Source organism: Mustela erminea, chromosome X (genome assembly GCF_009829155.1).
Source record: "Mustela erminea isolate mMusErm1 chromosome X, mMusErm1.Pri, whole genome shotgun sequence".
NCBI lineage: Eukaryota > Metazoa > Chordata > Mammalia > Carnivora > Mustelidae > Mustela > Mustela erminea.
Window position 1 is genome coordinate 124,730,368 of NC_045635.1, and position 21,093 is coordinate 124,751,460.

Sequence of the window (21,093 nt, forward strand, 5' to 3'; positions counted from 1 at the left end):
ATTAAAAAAAAAAAACCCAACTGTGCTTCCATAGAATCAGAAAAGGAAGTTCAAGTCACTAAAGTAGGGGGTTTATGAGGAAAGCAGCCTCACCTTACCAGGCAACCACCTTTGGCTTTCCTCTATTCAGAGAAGCATGTAAGGCATCTATATCTCAGACTTGCTTTCTGCTCTGTGAAAGCCACCACTGCCATTCTGTAGCTTTTAATAGGAAATTGATTTCTCAGTGTATTCGAGGCCACCAGTGATTTTCAAAGATGCACAGGATGAAATTTCTGGCAAAAATTAAAAACCAAGGGGCAGCATTAGTGAACAGACACAGAGAAAATTCATGTTCTCTATCCATCCAACATGCAAACTTTTTTTAAGGCACTTTTTAAATTAGTAAGAAAGTTAAAAAAATACTAATACCTAGTGTTTAGATACACACATGCAGACATGCGCCAAATAATGGTGACCTAGGCCTCACCTTTGCTGGGGGAATGGAACCTGATCATTATAAAGTGAGGGAAATTTGGCATTATGGAGGAAAAGCTTTACAAATGAGCATTCATATCTTTTCAGCCAGTAATTCAACTTCTGAAAATGTGAATTTCCTGTACTGAAAAAAGTAATTGTGAGAGTAGAGCAAGTTATCTGTATGGTGTTAAGTTTGGCATATATTATAGCACACAATTAGAAGCAAACCAAATAATCAATCACAGAAGAGTAAGTAATTACACTGTAGTACACTCAACAGAATTCTTTGTAGCCAGTGAATATCAGCAACGATGGAGACTATGTAACTGCAGAATTATATACACACTACATTTCTGGCCATGAAAAGCATGTTTCTGCCTGTAGACCATGCGGGAAGGGAAATGAGATCCCAGCTGCAGTAGGGTGAAATGATGGGTGTTTCCCATCTCTCTCTATATTTTTCTTTCTTCTTCATTTTTTTTTTTTTTTTAGGAAAACATATGCTTTCTTAAAGATACAAAAGCAGAGCATCGTATTTCATTTCTGGTAAAAATGCAGTGCGAATCTTGGAATAACATTTATTCCCATTAGAAAACACTTCTTTTTCCATTATTATTTACAGGGGAGAATGTATGGACGTTCACTTTAGAGTCAATAGTTTGAAACTTTATCTTAATTGTTGATTCCTGAGCAGTTGTAAGAAATGATCAAGGAAGTTCCTCTGGCCCCGTGCCCAGTTTCCCCCAACAGTATCACAAACCAGACAATGAAATTGACAAAATCAATGGACTTCTTTCAGAGTTTCACATGCACCCCTTCATGTGCCCTCTGTTTACATTTACAGATTTCACATTTTTTGTAGAGCATGTGTGGGTATATATATGGGAGTGTATATATATATATATATATATATATATATATATTCATATGTATATGTATATATAAATATACATATATATATATATTTAAGAAAATTTCAGTTGGGAATAAAATGGGCAAAAACAATTTAGGTCTTCTGGTCCCTTGAGGCAACTGAAGTTCCATGAGCCACTCACTTCAAAAGATGTTGCAATTAGAGGGTAACTAATATGAACATGGGTTTTAGTGGCATAATATGTGGTGGAGAGATTTTTATCACTCTCCGGCAGTATGCTGGCCACAGAGAGAGCCCAGTTTTCTTCCATCAAGCAATTATAGCAGCTCCGAGCCCTGGGAATCTGCAGTAGAAATGTATTTGTGCAAACAAGTGGGACATCACAATGACTTGACATTTCAGTGATCCAGCTGTCAAAGACAGTTTGATTTATTACATAATAAAAATCCTTTCACTTAATATGGCAATAGAAGGGACCCACACCCAGTTCACAAGTCCTTTCGCTGGAAAATATTCTTTCATAGCAGTGGAGCCATAACCAGGAGACAAGGTGCCCGGTCTTAGGGGGCAAGCCCTGGGGCACCTGGTGTTCTGGGGAGGTTGTTAAAAATGGGGAGTCCATGGTGCAGGCTCTCCATCACCTTCTCATAAATAAGAACGACCCCAGGCTGCCTGCACACTTCCAGCTTCCTTTTGCAATGCTGAACTCAATTACTTATTCCTCCACAGGTACCTGTGAAATTGCATTAAAGCTCAGACAATGATTTTATGCAATGAATTGATTTTCAAGAGTCTAAACGCCCAGAATGGGATGTGCTCAGCTAGAAGAAAAAAATGAGAACCGTTCCACCTTTGACCACCCCAATGTGGAACAGTAACAATTAAAGAGAATGGAAAGACAAAATATATAAGCATCATAAATTAAAGGCTCTTAGACCGGCAAATGCTGTGAAATTGACCTTCCTCTTAAAAAAATAAAATAAAACCACTTTCTATAGGAATATCTTCAAAACATGAGCCATTAGAAAAGACCTTTTTAACTGTGTGATTGTGGGCTCCCCATTCCTGTGTCAGACAGAGTCATGTATCATTTACCTTGTCAGTCATGAACTCAACTGAGACGGACACCTGTGGCCGCCTATCATCGCAGACCAGTCATGCTGGTTAGCTAGAGTGGTCCTCAGGACGGTCTGTGGCCAGCATGTTTTTCTGTTTGTTTGTTTGTTTGTTTTTATTTCAATTTCAGTTAGTTAACATACAGTGTTCTATCAGAGGTATGATACAGTGATTCGGCACCTCCATGCATCCCCCGGGCCTCATCACAACAGGTGCACTCCTTAATCCCTATCACCTGGTTCCCTCCGCTCTCCCCCACCCAAGTCACCATCAGTTTGTTCTCTAGAGTTGAATCTGTTTCTGAATTTGTCTCCCTTTTTTCTGCCTTTGCTTGTTTGTTTTGTTTCTTCAATTCCACATATGAGTGAGATCATGCGGTATTTGTCCTCCGCTGACTGATTTAGTTCACTTAGCGTGACACGCTCTAGTTCCAGCCACATTGTCGCCGATGGTGAGCACTCATTCTTTTTGAGGATTTTGCCACACTATGGTAGTTCCACATCACTGCCTTAGAAGGTGGGCTCCACATTTAGCTGACCTCTCCAGGGCTGACTTCTGTACGCCACTCTTTGGATCATCACTTCACACTTGTTTCCAGGAACTCGTGTTCCTGCCCACCTGACCTACATTTTCCTCCCACCCCGAGCAAATGTGGCACTAAGGCGTTCAGGCGATGGGAATAGCAATGACCTCTAGACTCTCTGAAGGGTCATGCGGATGGCACTTGAGCTTGTCCTTTCTCTTCAAAGGTATGCGATGAGACTGAAGAACTTTGCAAGCCCCTTGGCTTCGGATGGGGACAAAAAGCTGGCGGTATTATGGTAAGTCTCACAGAGGTTGCGGGAAAGCAACTGAAATGTCACAGAAGGATTTGAAAACTCCAAATCGACTTAAGCTGCTTACCTCAGATCATTATTCTTGTTTTCCATTAAACTATTAAAGGATAACTAATGGATTTCTTCAGTTGCTGACTAAACATTTACTCTCCTAATTTATACCCTTATCAAGATGGGATTTTAATGCTTACCCCTTCTCTTTGAAGCATTTTCCTTTTTTTACTTCTGGCTCTCAGTAACCATAAGGGAGGGAGCACAGCCTGTGAATCAGCATTTTTGTAGCATTAACATAATCCTTTCCTCCTCGCCACAGCTACAGGTGTTTATCACTTCTCTACTTGCGGATGTTCAAGCTGAAGAAGGACCATGCTATGAAGTACTCCAGATCACTGATGGAATATTTTAAGGTAATCCTTATTTTGTATAATTTATAAGTACCGGGTGGACATAATCACTAATGAGACATGGCAAGCATGTGATTAAATATCAAGGTTGTTGCTGCAACAGGCTTAGCCACTGTCATCCCAGCCAGCCATGGCCCTCCTGCCTCTCTCCCTCGGGGATCAGCAGAGAGCTCACGTTTGATTTGATTCCTGGGAGAGAAGGTGCAGTAGTGTGATCCCTTGATTACCTTCTGGACTGGCCAAATGACCCTTAACATCTTCCTGGTTGCAGTCAGGGGAATGATGCTGCCTTCTTCCCCACCTTGCACGGTGGGGACACACCAGGGGACACAGGTTGTGTCCATGGTCATGGCCTGTCTCCTGTGAAGTGAGCAGCCAGCCCAGAAATGTCTTAACAGTGGGATAAGTCGCTGCAGCCACCCTGGGCTCTAGGGGGATAGCCATTCCCGTAAGAGCCCTTTAGCCATGGGTAGCCTTGGAGGGCAGTGGTTGCTCTTGAAAACTACTGATCAAAATTAATTAATTAATTGATTAATTAAATGATAAAAAAAAACAAAACAACTGATTGCTCTGGTTACCAAAATAAACTAGCCCATGGTCTAGGGAACTGGAGATTTTAATTCACAAGCAAAAAAGGAAGGGAAGGAAAGGAAAAAGAAAGAAAAAGAAAAGGAAGGAAAGAAGGAATTTTAACTGCAAAATAATGCCAAAATTTGGGACTGAGCCCAGATAAAAACTGGCCACTGACTGGCTTCATGGTCTCTGAAGCTTCTGCTTCATTTGCAGCAGCCCTCCCCCCCAACTGGTCATGATTTAGATTTGAGAAGGCTCAAGGCTCCTGTTCGTCATGTCTTAAAGGAAAAGGATGATTATTTATTTATTATTATTATTATTATTATTATTATTATTTCTGCCATGTGCATGAAACTGCTTAGCTAAATTGCACCAAAGCAGTTGTCCGAGATGAATTGAACCATGACCCTCACATTGGTCTCCCAAGTGCACTAAGTGGCACAGGGCATGGTTATAGGAGCACGCCGACTGGGCTGGGGGAAAGAGCACATCTACCAGCTACTCCCTGGTGTGGCCACAATTCCATGAAGCTGGTACTCATGTAGGGGTGATGCATCAAATACAGCAGCTGCCCATCGCCCCCACTACATTTCCGCTCTCCACCTGTGCCACAGAAAGGTAGCTCTCGAACCTGAGTGGGCATCTGGAGGCCCTGGGGAGCTCATGAACTCTGAGTCCATGATCCCATTCTCAGAGTCCGCTACTGGAGGTCTGGGACAGGGCTGGAGAGCTGACACGTGTAATGAGTTCCTAGGGGATCCTGCTGCCACTGCTGGTCTTGGGCTTATGCTTAGAGAGCCACAGCTCTAGTATCTGTCCTCTTTGGCCTGTTCTTTGTGATGTTCAGGGCATGGTAAAAATGCCAAACAGATGTTGAATAACTCACTCTTCTGGCAGTGTGCTGAGCTGCTTTTAGATGAAAAACTGGAGTTTGCAGAACACAACTTAGATGCAGGTCTCCCGCCATGCTCCAGAGAAGTGTTGCCAGTCTGGGCTCCTGAAAATGCCTGACTCTCCCTAGCACCTCATTTGCAAATGGGGCTGGGCCGCAACCCAAGAGGCAGGGAGGAACATAACATTGGTCTTTGCCAGAGAAGGCCAGCCTGAGTCAGGCTGGGGGTTGGGGGCTGGTCCTGTGCAATTTGGGCTCTGACCCAGTAATGTCATTGTGGTGAGCTGGACCACTGTCCTAATGTGGCGGTGCTGAATGTTCTAAAGGTATGTCGTCCCCTCAAATGCAGGAGGCCCATTTTTGAAACCAGCCCAGTTCCATTCAGAGGGACAAAGGATCCTCGGTGGTCCATGGCAATGCACCCCCGGATCAGTGGCATTGCTAAACAGGGATTTGCCTGTCACTCTGCTCAGTCCTGGCCCATTCCTGGGAAGTCAGAAATTACAGCCCACGTTGCATCCCAGGAAAAAGTTTGCCATGGGAGCTAAAGGTGAAAGGCTTGCCAGTACTCTGAAGAGCTTGTTTTGCAGAATAAATTTCAGATGAGGATAATTAAGCCACTTCTTGGAGAACTGAGTCTGATTTCACTGGGCCTTTTAGTATATAAGATCTTTCATCAAGTGACTTGCATGGTCCTGATTGGAGCCCGCTAATTATCCTACCCAGCTATTTTCATCGAGTGTGCGTCGTGGTGTGCTGACGTGCACTTAACATCCCAGCTCTGAGAACAGAACAGGAGGCATCCCGAAACGCTGCAATCAATATTAATGTACTCGAAATCACACTTCCATCTGTTTCTGAATTAATAAAACACAAAATAGATGTCCTTATTTCCCTCTCTCTCTCTCTTTTTTAGCAAAATGCCTCAAAAGTCGCTCAGATACCGTCTCCCTGGGTAGGCAATGGAAAGTAAGTATCTTACAAAAATTGCTTTTTCAGAAACTCAGCTATTTAAGAGACCCCCCCCCCAAATATTTTGTATCAACAACTCAGGAGCGAAGGTCATTCCTGAGACTAGAGTAATTTTTGTGCACACGAAATTCTGGTCCAGTTTCAGCTAAGGGCAAGACAGAAAAGTTTAATGGGATGTAATTCCAAATTTCTTCAACTATTTGATCTTTAAGCCAAATTATGGTCATAAAAATATCTGTTAATGAGATGGCAAGCACCGTGACATTTCAAGGGAGGCAGGGTAAAGTTAACTCCATGGCAGTGATTTTTCAATGATTCACTTGGTAATGAAAGACCAATGAAATATTCATTGATACATACTAAGTGCCATTTAATAAAACCAAAGGCATAATAGTGTTGAGAATGTGAAGGCACTTAGTCAGCCAATTATCTGAGCCTTCATGGTGATTTTTATGTTAATACTAAAACACCCTGACCTAAAATACATAAAAGCATCCACTCTACTGCTGATCTAAGGCTCAGCAGAATCCCCCAATTTCTCCTCTGCTCAGAGTTGGAAGAGCACCCACTGGGTTCTGAGGCTGTCCCAAGCTCCCAGGGGGACTCAGGGAGGGGCAGGGCTGGTGGGTGGGGCACAAGGGTCCCTTCCCAACGCCGAGTGTGTTCCTCTAGCTCTAAAGGGAAAGAGCTGGACTCCTTGGCATCTGAGGCCCCTGCAAAGAGCCATTCCTGCTAAGAGGAAGATTTGGAAGACCAGTTCTGTCCCTGTAGTGACCTGGCTCCATGCCTGCCCTTCTGTGCTTGAGCATCAGTGTTCCTTCTGATTCCAGTCCCTCCCTCATGACCCCAGGCCCACTTGCCACCACCACTGGGAAGGGAAACTCTGTGACTGCGGACCCAGAGTTTGACAAAGAGGTGCTTTTTCCATTTCTCCTTGTTTCAAAATTCTTACGGCTCTGGTCCATACATTTTCTTCCAGAGTATGATAGTCTCCTTTTGCCACTTTATAAATATCTACAAAGCGAATTCTCCAAGCAGTGGAACAGGAACTCTACTTCGATATCATAAAAACATCCAGAGTGAGGGAAGAGACCCATTAAAAACTCTGCATTATCTCAATTACTGTACTGAAAGGAAGTACCCTTTAAATTGTTGATTAAGTCTTACTTTTATATTGATGAACTAAAGCAAAAGAGTGCTTCTCGCTAGAAGTTGAGAAAATAAAAATAACCATTGAAAGGCCCAGGGAAAGCTATTTCTCTGAGCACAGAGTAGAGTGAGGGCAAGTTCAGGTAAGCAGCCATTAAAGGATTTCTGGGATTTTTTTTTTCTTTTAATTCTGAAACGAAAGAACTAGAATGCATCCTAAGCTTGTGAAGTCACATTAAAAGCCTCCTGAAAGGATGTTTTAGGCAGCTTCTGTGTGAAGAAAGCTCACTCCCTTTGGTGGGCCAGAAAGATTTTGAATGAAGTAACTCCAGAGGGTCACCCAGGGGTTGCATCCCATTCATTCAGCAAACACCTCAGATGCATTTCCACATGAGAGGCACAGCTGACTGATGGGATCCCTGTACTCCAGAAGCACACAGTCTAGTGGAGGGAGGTGACAGATGTGTACAAAGGTCTATGGAAGCCCAAGAGAAAACAAGCTTGGTCTTCCCTGGATGGTCACGGAGGGCATCTTCTATACAAACAAGACCATAGCCTGCTTTCCCCAACACATGAGTGTGGCTGGCCCCAACAAGCACCTTCCAGAAGCAGCAACCCCTGACCATGAGGACTGGGGGAGAAAATTGCAAAGAAGCAGCTGGAAGAAGGAGAAGCTCAATCTGCTTAGTACCGAACATGGATTGGCAGACTTTTTCTGAGGCTTAGATGTAATATCTGAGCACCATGTTTGGCACATAGTAACTTTACCATTTGAGCTGGAAAGCATACACTGTCCCATACACTTCGCCTTGGGCACTTATTCTAGCTTGTCAGAAACTTATGGGTCTTCTCCCCTACTAGACCATTTGTTCTTCCTAATAAGGGGCTATTCATTATTTCATTTACCACCTATTTGCTGAGTGTGTACTATGGATGAGACACTCTGACAGGCACTTGACAGGCACTTGACACCCCATCCTTGTGCTATATGTTGTGCTCCTACCCTCTCCAGAGCCTCTTCTATGTAGTGGATACTAAATAATGACAGAGGGATGGTTGGAAGCCAGTTCATTCATTTATTTAACTAACATTCATTAAGTACATAGTATGTGCATCAGGCACTGTTCTAGATTCTGGGCATAGACATAGACAAAAATCCCTGCCCTCCTTGAGGTCACCTTCTGTTAGAAGAAACAGAAAAAAACTATGTTTTTTGCTAAATGGTGGTAAAGGTCATAGAACAAATGGAAACCAGGAAGGTTGTCTGGGGATTGTGTGGGGAGCAGGACACCCATCTTGAATTGGGATGTTAGAGAAGGATGGCGGAGAATAGTTCATCTAGATACTAATCCTAGGAGAAGTGCATTCCAAGCAGGACAACAGCCATCTTCCAAAGTGGGGTGTGCCTAATGAGTCTGATGAACAGCAAGGGGGTGAGTGTGGCTAAGAAATGGATTGGACCAGTGTGCTAATGGTGAAAGCAGTGGGAAGTGTGTGCCTGTGTGTATACCCTCATTTGCATGTGTCCTGAAAGTATGAAAAGAAAGGCAAGATCTACAAGTAGACCCCAGATAGAAAACAGGACAAGGAACTCCAAGCTGTGTGGAAAGCCAGGTAGGAGTTCGAGGCCTCCCGAGATGAGCATTGCATTGTGCCCTTGTAACCAGAGTCACAGCCTTCCTTAGGCAGGTTGGAATTCTTTCATCAGTACAATGTGGCCTGCAGATACACTCATCAGGAAGTCACTCCTAGAGCCTCATGGAAGATCCACCATGACCAGAAGCAAACTCGTGCCCTAGCTTCCCTTGCATCTGCTACTGATTGTTTACAAAAAAGTAGGCAATAAGAGGCAAAGAAAACCCTTCAATTAGCATTTTGATGTTGTAAGCTCAAAAGACCTTTTCAAGATGTACAAAGTAAGAAGAGGTGGTGTGTTTCCCTTTGTGACTTCTGGACATGATTGGAAATCATCGAATCCACCCTTTTCTTTCAGTCAAGGAAAGGCTCAGCAAGGGGAAGGAAGGGACATGCCTGGAGCACACAGAAATTCAGGGCAGAGCCAGGGTTAGAATACAAGTATCCTGGGATTCCAGTACATTCTGTTCCCAGAATGACATGCTTCCCATTTCAGCATTTGAGACACCTAACAGCTTTGTGAATTTTCTCCAGAGATTACAAATGAAGACATACCCACTTCTTGCCTTAATTTGGCATCAAAGAATTAATGACCACTACTTAGAGAAAAGAAAATAGCATTTGCAAGCAACCACAACAAAGAAATCCAGCATTCACTGCCGTGTGTGTGTGTGTGTGTGTGTGTGTGTGTGTGTGTGTGTGTTTTGGGGTGGCTTTTTTTTTTTTTTGATCATTAGTTAACCCTTTTGTGCTTAGGCTCTTTAGCTTAGAAAGGAGCCACTCCATCCCTGCCTTGAGAATAAATCTTTCCACCAAGAAGTGTCAGAAGGTCTCAGAAATTAGAAATAGAGCACCAAACTTTCCCACCCTCTCACAGACAAGTGCAGAATGAGTGTGAGGATCCCCTTTCCCCCTCATACTATAATGTACCAGAAGATATGCTCTGTTTCCAGAAATGGACCAGATTCACTCACAGGGCCTGGCACAACTTGCATGAGTCTTGAGCCAAGCATATCTATTTGAGTTGCCCCTGACTTAAGTTAGCAGCAATGGTTGAGGCCAACCATTGCCTCAAATCCTGTGTGCATGGTACCTGTCAGGGTGCATGTCCACTCTGTGAGCACAGATCGGCTCCGAGGAACACAGACAGCCACCCAGGAAACCTAGAGTTGCCAGCAGCTACAGCTAGGAATGAGAAGTGAGAGAGTGAGAAGAAGCCTTGATGATCTGCTCGTTGTGCTTGGAGGAAGGAAAAGGAGTCCCAAACACAAATTTCCCCATTTCTTCCACTCCCCCTCAAATGTTCTACTGTAACAAAGTGGTACATTGGGACACCACAGGGCAGTCCTTGGAAGTCTCCGTGAAGAAGGATAGGAAGGCTGGGGGAGGGGCATAGAGTTTGCTCACAGCCATAGGAAGCCACCCTGGCCCTCCCTGCTCTGTGTGGACTGCGGGGGACTCCTTGTTGCTGATGTTAAGGAACTGAACCAAAATCTATATCCAGACATTGGATCTGCCCAAAGTAGGACCTGCAGAGACTTCCCTTCATGAACAGCGTGCAGGTGAATGGTCGGCAATTAACAGCCATCTCTGTAGCATGTCTTTGAGAATCTTGAAGAGATATTCAGAATCTTATTTTTTCCGGCTTCCCTAATACTTCTCCTTCCCTAATCCTTCTCCTTCTCCCCAATAGCCTCCTTGGGGGGCTTTCAAGAATTGCACTTTGTTTATTGTGGTGACTGTATTTGGAGCAAATTGTCATTGCGGTTCCACAAAACACTTTGATAATGGCCCAGTATTGCACATCAGGCCTTTCCTTGCTGCCAGTAGCCATTCTGGAAACAGGCAGAGAAATCATCACAGCTCTGAGTGGTGTCTTTCTCTGAAACATCACAACACTTGTTATATATATTCAAAATAAGAGCTACATGTGTGGAGAGAATGAATGCCAGCAAAAGATTCACCCAGCTCCCCCTGCTATCTTAAAACAAAAGAATCAGTGTGGATGGAGTCACTTGGGGTTTTCAGAGGCAGTGAGACATCGGTGTTCAACTGAGTTAGAAAAAGAGAAGCATAGCTCATTCTAGAGCTTGGCCCTGTAGTCCTGCATGGGTTGGTCAGACAAGGCCCGAATGCAGTGATAAATAAGCTGTTTCTACTCTGGGGCTTCTAGAGAAAACGAACGTGTTGGCAGAAGCCACAGAATGTCCTCTGAGAGCGAGCTTCACTGAAGCTGGGCTTCATATATGCTCACCACCCTAAACCTCATGTACCAGTGACCTTCTCCTGAGGTCTCAGCATAGGAGGGAGTCCTCGAAGGCTGCCATCACTCTTTGCGACCAGCCTCACCAGGTTGTCTCTTCCCCTTCCCCCAGGAACACTCCATCCCCGGTGTCTCTCAACAATGTCTCTCCCATTAACGCAATGGGCAGCTGTAACAACGGCCCGGTCACCATTCCCCAGCGCATTCACCACATGGCCGCCAGCCATGTCAACATCACCAGCAATGTGTTACGGGGCTACGAACACTGGGACATGGCCGACAAACTGACAAGAGAGAACAAAGGTATGTTTACCCCCTCCGCCCACGCTCATTGGCCATAGTAGGGTTAACGGTGCATAGATGCGCTTGAGTTTTCCATGGTGCCTTATCTTCCCATCTCTCTGATTTCCAGGGTGTAGAGGAAAGAGAGGTTAACTCAGGGAGGACACAGTAACCAATTGTTTTTTTTTTTCTGAGAGAGTGAACAAAGCCTGGGACTTTTTTTTTTCTCCTTCAAAGCTTAAACTAATCTGAGCTGTGAATGTTGGCAAACGACCATTTCAGATTTGCCATCCATGGTAAGGATGGGCAACGAGAAACAGAGGTGAAGGAAAAAAAGAATGATTTGCAAATTAATTAAGATCCCGTTGGCCTCCGTGTGTCAAATTTAATTTGGGGAGTTTTTTGTTTTGTTTTGGTTTTGGTTTTTGGTTTTTGGTTTTTTCTTTTTTTGGAGAGTTGAAGTTGAACTGAGGGCCTACCACTTTCATTACAGCTGTCGGCTCCAATGAGCACATGGTAATACAGCTTGTGTTCAGAAGCAAAGGCCAAAGCTCAGCAGGTATTTTTCACACACTGACAGCTGGGATGAAGGATCAGGGTCCTGTTCGTGGTAACATATGGGGTTTTCTACAGAACCAATGCAGGGAGGACCCTGCTTCATCAGAGAGTGAGTCAGTGGTCTCTGGCAACTCCTGCCTCCATCTTGTGACCGTGGCTATTGCCTGGGTTCACAGAGAAGCCTCACTATGCTCATGAAGGAGGGATGCATGAACAGACTACAGTGTTGCCCTGGCCATTCATTCGGCTTGGCTGATTCTGGCAAAGAGGGGCCCAACAGTTTAGAGGAGCAGAACTGTCTGGCCAGGATAGGGATAGATGAGGCAGCAAATGATAGGGCAAATAGTACAGTATCTGGCATGCAGAAATTGTGGCCTGATTTCTTCCCAGTTACCAGTGTAACTGATATGTGCAAATAACCCCAGGGGTCAGTGTAAGTTTATAGCCAGGCTGTGGGTTGAAGTCTCAGGTGATGGAATGTGCTCTGATAGCCACAGAATCCTGGAATCATATAGATATGAAATAATATGGAGTAAGAAAATAAATATTTGCTGGTAACTGGGAAGGGTGCTGATTTTGAAGCCTGATCATTTAAGTTGGAATCCTGTCTGGGTCATGCAGTGCTGGGCAACCTCAAGCAAATTACTTAAATCTCTGAGCCGCTTCCTAGCTTCCATTTCTGTAATGGATATAGTAATGTATGTTGCCTCATTTGTCTCTGTTTTGTAGATAAGTGAGGTGAGATTAAAAAACTAACCTCTGACATCACAGCTCTTAATGTTAGAAGTAGGAATTGAATCTAGAACTCTAAACCACTAGCTACACTGCCCATTTAGAGAGCGAGATTCATAAGAGGTCCTCAGAGAACTTCACTGAGCTCCTGCCTTCAGTTACCTGAGTGATGGGCAATTCTTCACTTCTCTACTTCTCTAAGCTTCTGAAAATCCAAGGACAACTGGCTCAGATGGCCAGGTCCATCCAAAAGTTCTAGAATTGCAAGTGAAAGCATAAGCATCTTAAGACTTGCCTAGCTTGTGGGCCTCCACTCTCCTCTTTTATTTTGTATTGGTAACTGGAGGGCGGTTCAATATTTATGGATTTCCATCATAATTGCATCCATTTTCAAAATCTGTTAAGGTAATTCCTTCAAAATTAACCACAAAACTTCCCAGGAGCCATGTGCTGGCTGTGCTGATATCCAAGAGAAAAGGAGCTAATCTTATCTTTAGCACAGTGTGTCAGGAGTTGTTAAGTTCCCCACCTGATAATCAGAACAGCTCTGCAGTCTGCTTAGAGTCAGAGAGACTTCCCCATCTGTTTGGTCCACCTAGAGCTGGGAACGGCAGAGCTTCCCTCTTGACTGGGGACAACCATGTCCTTGCACTCCCCCACCCTGCTCCATACCTGCACACCTGTGCAGCTTCAGGCAGAGGACTCGGAACCTAAAGTCAGCCAATGAGGGTAAGGCTGCCCCCTGGCCTTTCGTCTAGAAGCCTTATCCCCTACCTCCCCAGCTTCTTACTCAAAGCTACTCTTTAGAAGTGTGATCTGGGGATGCCTGGGTGGCTCAGTCGTTAGGCGTTGGCCTTCAGCTCAGGTCATGATTCCAGGGACCTGGGATTGAGTCCCACATGGGACTCCCTGCTCAGTGAAGAGCCTGCTTCTCCCCCTGCCTCTCCTTCCTGCTTATGATTTCTCCCTCTCTCTCTCTTATGCTCTCTCTTTCAAATAAATTAATAAAATCTTTAGACAAATAAAAATTAAATAAAAAATGTTTAAAATTTAAATATTTTTTTAAAAATGGCGACCTGGATATCTAGTTAGGAATGCCACAGCAGGTTGTGCATAGAACACCCAGGGGGGCATCCTGGCTCACGGGCGGCTCACATTCATTCAGCAGCACCTAGGTCCTTTAGCATTCCCCTTAATATTGGGTCACATAAGAAAATATTTCAGGTGCCAAAAATAATTTACTCCTTTATCAGCAGAAATTACTTTTATTGAATAGTACAGGTTTAAAGGTATCACATAATCAAATGAAGTCAATACCTAGAGAAGGAGCCCATATGTTATACATAACGTGAAGAATCAGTGCACTGTTTCCGGCAATACCATCTGCGGGTCAATCAAGCACATGGAACATCCCAGCCCCTTTAAGGTAGACTTCAGTACACACCATCCCCACTGCTGCCAGATTCCTCACCGCAAACTGGAACAGGCGGGATGTCCTCACAGTTAGGGCTCCCTCCTCTGTTGGGAGCTGACAAAGAGGACACCCAAGAGTCCTCCCATAACCAAGATCAACACAATGGTGGACAAATAAATGCAGATATGAAAAGGGGATGCCTAGATACTTTTCTAGACATCACATAGTCTTTTCCACATACCCCCTCCCCAATCCAAAGCAGACTGTCCCAAACCCCAGCCCCAGTGGTTAGCAATGTGGCCTCAGCACTGCCCCTTCTCCAGATCAGCTAGAGGGGAATCAGCCTGAGTAGCCTTTTCATCCATGTCCTTCACAGCAAGGAAGGAGTTGTTCACGACAGATATTTGCAGGTCATTTCCCTTCCCTAAAGGAATTGGTAATAAGACTTACTGAATCAGATGTCTTTTAGATGTTTATTTAGCATTAACTGCTGATAGCTGTAGTTGCTGTCCAGGTTCACTGGCTATGTCTGCAACATGCCAAGAAAAATCCGTAAACTCAGTTCATTTAGACAAAGGGAAAAGAGAATACTTTCAATTCAGTAACACATACAATGGCAAATGGCCCAATGTCCTATTGACCATGGCTCCCTACCATTTTGTGTATCTGAAAGTCTTTCTAAATATTAATTTATAATATCTAAAAATACAAATTCTCTATATAATGTTAAAATATATTTAAATATATTTTATTTTAGGTATGTAATTTATGTGTATATTTTAAAATATATGTGTTATACATCTTTATTATATGAACATAGATGATACATTTTTAGATATAATGTTGTGATGTGTGTGTGGATGCATGCACACACAGACCTCACAAACCTCCACAGGATTATAATATACTTATAGAATCCACTATTGGAAAGAATATATAGTGATTTGCAAAAACTTACTATGAATCAACAAATTTAAATTGATTTGTGGTTTGTGAATCACAGTAACACAAACATTAATTATGCTGCAGAATTTTTGGATCTACGTAAAGATTAAAATAATCATGCCTCCTATACATATGGAGATTTGGTCCCCTAGCACCTAGTCTATACGTTTTTGTGGAATGAGTGAATAAATAATGAAAATTTTCCCAATGTCCACATGGTTGTGTTATCATGTAAAGGCAGCTGAAGCAATCTGGCATGTATTTCTGTGATGATATTCAAAGGCCCGACCAAGGTCTGCTCTGATTTTCAGAATTCTTCGGCGATCTGGACACACTGATGGGGCCCCTGACCCAGCACAGCAGCATGACCAACCTCGTTCGCTACGTTCGCCAAGGACTGTGTTGGCTGCGCATCGATGCCCATTTGTTGTAGTGGGGGCCCCCATCTCCAGCATCACCACCCTTCACTCTACCTCTACCAGAGCACCAATGGTCACTGGTGGAACTCCACTCACTTGGGAAAGTTCTCTTTGCTTATGTTTGTTTTTACGCTTCTTTTGATATCTGTGAAAAACAGAAGTTATTGTAAGTGGACACTACAACTTGAGAGCAGTATGTTTTATTACTTAGTCATTTTTCAGTATTTTATATGCATTTCTCAGATCCCACCATCCTTTTGTGCTTGATACAATGATACAGTCCCTACAATATTGTTGTAAGCCCACACTACCCAAAACAAAAAATGAGAAGTACTTGTGATGATAACACGTTCCTGAGAAATGAAATGAAATGCCATATATATATATATATATATATATATATATATATATATATATATATTTGCAAAGGACCTACAAAGATTCAAATTTTCCACAATAGCTATTCCCCAAACTGTACTCTTATGTCCAGAAAAAAAAAAAAAAAACGTATTTCAGAATCCATTGTTAAAATTTTGTGGTTCCCACAGACTCAGTATCCAGGTGAGAATTTTCATTGTCAACCCACTGGTTAGATGTTTTAGCCACATCATAAAATCAAGAGTATTAAGAAAATAAACAAGCATAGCAATGCCACTCTCAAACCAATACTGTATACAACCAGAGGACTTTCTTGCTTGCATCCCTTCTCTGATGCCCTATTTTTAAAATGTTAATGAGATGAAGTGGCAACATTTATTTTGACAACTTTAAGGCATCAGCTGTCATTAAATATTTTTGAACTCCCTGATCTGAAGCATAAATCCTCACCTGGGATTCTCTTTGTGTAAAGCTCTCCTTCTGAAGGGCAGTTAAATGGGTGTACACCCTAGGAGCCAAAATACTGCACTCCAGTTTTAGAGATGAGAGATTAGAAGTCTGGAAATGTCCAAGGAACTCATACCTCTGCCTCTTTTGCAGCTGGTAGGCAGGTCCATTGCTGGAAGGATATTTTTATTGTATTTTGCTCAAATCTCAGAAAAGAAATTCAAGTTATCACTACCTAGGAGTTAAAATATACAGTTTGCTTCTCATTATAATCCACATTTTCTAGTTCACAGTGTTTCTCCTTCTCCTCCTCCTCCTCCTCCTCTTCTTCTTCCTCTTCTTCCTCCTCCTCTTCTTCCTCCTCCCCCTCCTCCTCCTCCAACTACTACCCTCCTCCTCCTCCTCCTCCTCCTCCTCCTCCCTCTTCTTCTTCTTCTTCTCCTTCTCCTCCTCCTCCTCTTCCTCCTCTTCCTCCTCCTTCTTCTTCTTCTTCCTCCTCCTTCCCCATCCTCCTCCCCCTCCTCTTCCTCCCCTTCTTCTTCCTCTTCTTCTTCTTCTTCTTCTTCTTATCATTATTATTATTATCATCATCATCATCATCCTACTTCCTCTCTTTCTTCTTCTTCTTCTTCTTCTTCTTCTTCTTTTTCTTCTCCTCCTCCTCCCCCTCCTTCCCCTCCTCCTCCTCCTCCTTCTTCTTCTCTTTCTTCTTCTTCTTTCTCTTTTCTTTGATATTTCTTTGCCTTTTTGGGGGCTCATTAACTTTTGACTGAATACTGAAATCAGTGATGTTATTCCAGTCTATATTAGCATGAATCATTTCCATGAACATTCCAGGGAAAACCCCAAGCTCTCTAAGTAGTGGCTAACCCTTTAACTAAAAATAATTCTTGAGGTAACACTTCACTCTAGGGTGATTTGAAAGAGCCCTGAAGATTGGGAACAGCTCACCTAATTTGGAGATATTTCCACATCATTTGTAACTATTGTCACCCTTCTTGATCCTCCACATTCATTTTATGTCCCCAAACATCGCCATGTAAATACCATCTCACCAGAAGAATCCCCCGCCTGTAGTCAACACTTGTCATACGTTAGTTCTTTATGGTATATGATTCCATGTCACCTTGATTCTGTTGAGTTTATTGAATTCTGTTCACTGAGTGATGACCAGACAAATAATAGACATATGCACATGAAAAGTGCAAACTTGTGTGATTCCCAAAGCCAGTCATGCAAGTCTGTGATAGGAACAGCAAGGGATCACCCTGCACTCTCATTGTTGAGGTTAGATACATTCCCAGTTGCAAAAGTGCCAGACTCGAGCTCCGCTCTGGTCATCTTTGAGTTCAAGACCCTTTGTTTTATAATGAAGTTGTGGAAGTTGTACTCCAACAGCTGAGGCCATGTGGTCAGGTGACACAGCAGCTGAACCTAGCACTATCTATGCTCCCGGTGTGGTTGAGCTTTATATTCGCAGTCTTTGCAACAACACACACACATGCAGATGTGCACACAGACAAATCAAACTGGAGAGAATCTTCTCTGAGCCTCTTAAAGGGGGAAAATGGTCATATGAAAGACTCCAAACACCTAAGGTGTGTGTCACATATAAAAATTAAGCTGATGGCTTTGTAGTGACTCAAGTTCTCTCTTCACATTTCCATGGCTTACCAGGTAGAGCACCTGACTATTACTGCATAATGAAGCCCACTGGCTTGACTTGTAAATTCAATCTAAACCATGATCCTAGACCATCACGGATTTAGGGGTAGATTCTTAAAATTCAGTCTCCAGAAACTAGACACTTGAATGTTAGGAGCAGTTTCCAAAGGAAACCAGCATCTTGCTTCATGAATGAAAGGCGCATAGCTCTAGTTTCAGCGAGACCTTTGATCTACTTTACACACAACAGGGAGGCATCAGAGAATCCTGCTGCCTGATGTCACCTCCAGTGGCTGACCATACAGTGTGTGCCAAATCAGCAGCACGATGATCACATCTGACAATTGAATCCAGGATCATCACCTGATTATTTAGCAGATTTATTTGTAAAGCAGCCTAGAAGCCAATAAAGCATAGAGGAGGAATGGCCTTCCTTTCCCTGGAGATGAGACAGTCTTTGGTTTCACACTTAAGGATTGTTGCTATTTTCTAGGCACTGTATCTATCACATTGTGAATGGTGGTGTGTGTCATAGGTGTGTGCCTATCTGAGGAATGGAGATATTTTGCCAAGTAAATCTCTTCAGTGTACCAGTTTGTGGGAGGGAGGTAGGATGTGTGGATGGCAGTGAGAGATCCTGCCTGGAGACCTTGACGGAGGCTTGGTGAGACACATCTCAATGAACACACAGAGATGGGGAATGGACAGAGTAATGGGAAGCTCCACCTGAGCAAGTACACAGAAGGATGGCAGCCACCACTATGCCTTCCTTTGTCACCCAAGCTCCAAACACAGAGAGTTTGACAAGTTCGTGTTAGGATGTTGGCTGGGCTTTGTATTTTTAATTAACTTTGGATTTTTTAGTGGTTTTGTCATATTACTGTCTGAGTTTGGTAGGTAGAATTAATTTGAAAAGAGTATACTAGTGTGGTCCTCGGGGTAGAATTTAGCCGTAAGCATGTTGTTAGCCAGCCTGTAGACTGTTAATTACTTAATAATCTCATTGGGAAAATACTTGTAGTTTTATATTTGGATGACATAATTGGGAAAGCAGATTAGCTGCTGCTAACTTTTAAAAGACTTGAGGCTGACATAAAAAATTTCAAATCTTCAGTCAATAACCAAGTTGCTAAATTGGAAACCATTGGCTAAAATGTGTTTCGTTGAGTTTCCAAACGTACGGATTTGCATTTGGATATTGCGCCGCTAAATGCATTGGAAAGATACTTGCTCTGTCATATCTTTCCCAAAGCTGTCTGATTTGGAGTTCATTTTATTCAAGTTTGCATCCTGGAGGTTGAAGTTGTAGTATGAAGTTGGAAAGCTTTTTTGAAGGCAGAATCAACTGAGCTGTGAGGGCTTCCCCTTCACATACTTCTCAACAGACTTGATAACATTCACCTGCGTGAGCTGGCAGGTGCAAGAACCAAACTGGATCACTGGGTAGGACTACTCAGTTAAGGCAAATGAACTGCTTGCTTAGAGAAGCATCACTATCCCCATAGAGAAACTGTGTGGCGAGACAGTGTAGCTACACAATATCAAATGAATGGGTTGATTAAGTGCCCCCCAAATCAATTCTGTGGGGGTCAGCTGTTGAGCCAGTTGTCCCTGCTCAGGTTACGCAACTGGCAAACTAAACTCCTCTTCGTCGTTATGATTGTTGTTGTTGTTGCTATTGTTGTTGTTGTTGTTGTGTCGTTGTTTGTCATTTCCACCCGCACAGCCTTATTCTCATAATTAAACCCTGATTCATTTTCTCTTTGGTGTTAGCAAACTCCAACAGCAGAGATGGCATCTGTGTATTGATAACTGGCATTTACCCTGGCAGGAGGCTAATCGGATAGGCTGGTCTCAGACGTTAATCCTACCATCTGATATTTTCAGGGGAAAAAAAGTAATTCCCTTTCCATTCTCCTCCTTGCAAATCTAGAAGCCCTCTTTACCAAGAGCATCACATTTTCCTCTGTAATCCATCGACTCAAAGAAAATTGCATTGTGGGGAGGGCGGAGGGGTATGGGGTGGTTGGGGGGGTGGAGGGTAGGGAAGTCCTTCCAGGCCAGGCTGCAGTTCTTGCCCCGTTCTGCTTCTGACATGAGATGTTAATGAATCATTCATCAGGCTCACATTGGGTTAGGGGACACTGAACTGCTTTTCCAATCCATGATCAATCATCGTTCTTCTAAGAGATTGGAGCTTTGCTGTTTCATTAACTGTGCAGTGTAGACTAATGGTGTTTAATAAAAATCATTCAAAATTTCAAACTCTTTGCCAGTGACCTTTTTGCTTTGTCTTAGACTTTGAGGAGGGAAGGGGGAAGCAAAGGAAGCCTGCTCCCAGGCGCCTGGCAGCATGCTGCGGTGGCGAACCCAGTGGCCGCCAGCACTTGCTGGTAAGTGGTGGCAGCGTGCAGACCAGCTGGGGGAAACCTGCGAAGAATGCCACAGTGGATGCTTCCAGCCGGAGGTAGCTTGTTTTTTACTGAGGGACTTATTGTTCTCCAGCCTGTGCAGCAGGAAGCCAGCTGCCATATTCAGAGCTTAATAAGAACTATAAATGCTTTACCGACTTGGTTTCGGCCCACACCCCTCATGGGGCTACCAAATAGGAGAAGTATCTCTAAGAGGAGAACCCGGGAGTGACAGTGGTAGCCCGATACACTCCAGGTGCTTCAGCCTTCTGTGAACTCGGAAGCAGAGGACCTCCAGGCAGGAGGCAGAATTGGAGAGAACCCCAAACAGGCTGAGTTGGTGCTGCACTGCCCGGATTGAGCTTCTCCTTTGGTCAGTCTGGCATGCAACCAGTGGGGTACTGGTAAAATGTTTAATAGCCAGCTCTCTAAGAATATAAAGCTCCTGACTTACTTGTAGGGTTTGCCAATTTCCATAGTGTAAATCTCCCCACCATGGCTGATGTCAAGCCACTGACTATGATGTCACAGTTCACAGAGTTGGGAAGAGATGCACACAAAGTTGGGAGTCCAAGCAAGACAACTCCAACACACTGCCAAAGGCAGCCATCCAAGGAGGGTTCTGATTTCACATTTATTTTCACAGTGACACACACTTGCAAGCACACA

The 21,093-nt window shown here is 43.5% G+C and overlaps 1 protein-coding gene across 9 annotated transcripts in view; it reads left to right on the forward strand.

Moving 5' to 3' along the window:
- AFF2 (AF4/FMR2 family member 2) overlaps positions 1 to 16,722 on the forward strand; it is a 459,081-nt gene extending 442,359 nt beyond the window's left edge. For all 9 annotated transcript variants that reach the window (XM_032330752.1, XM_032330754.1, XM_032330756.1 and 6 more), the window contains 5 exons: positions 3,199 to 3,270; positions 3,599 to 3,692; positions 6,071 to 6,123; positions 11,286 to 11,476; positions 15,416 to 16,722. In XM_032330752.1, the coding sequence (XP_032186643.1) occupies positions 3,199 to 3,270; positions 3,599 to 3,692; positions 6,071 to 6,123; positions 11,286 to 11,476; positions 15,416 to 15,537 (532 nt within the window). In that variant the 3' untranslated portion in view covers positions 15,538 to 16,722. The remainder of the gene's footprint in view (positions 1 to 3,198; positions 3,271 to 3,598; positions 3,693 to 6,070; positions 6,124 to 11,285; positions 11,477 to 15,415) is intronic.
- Positions 16,723 to 21,093: the final 4,371 nt, after the last annotated feature.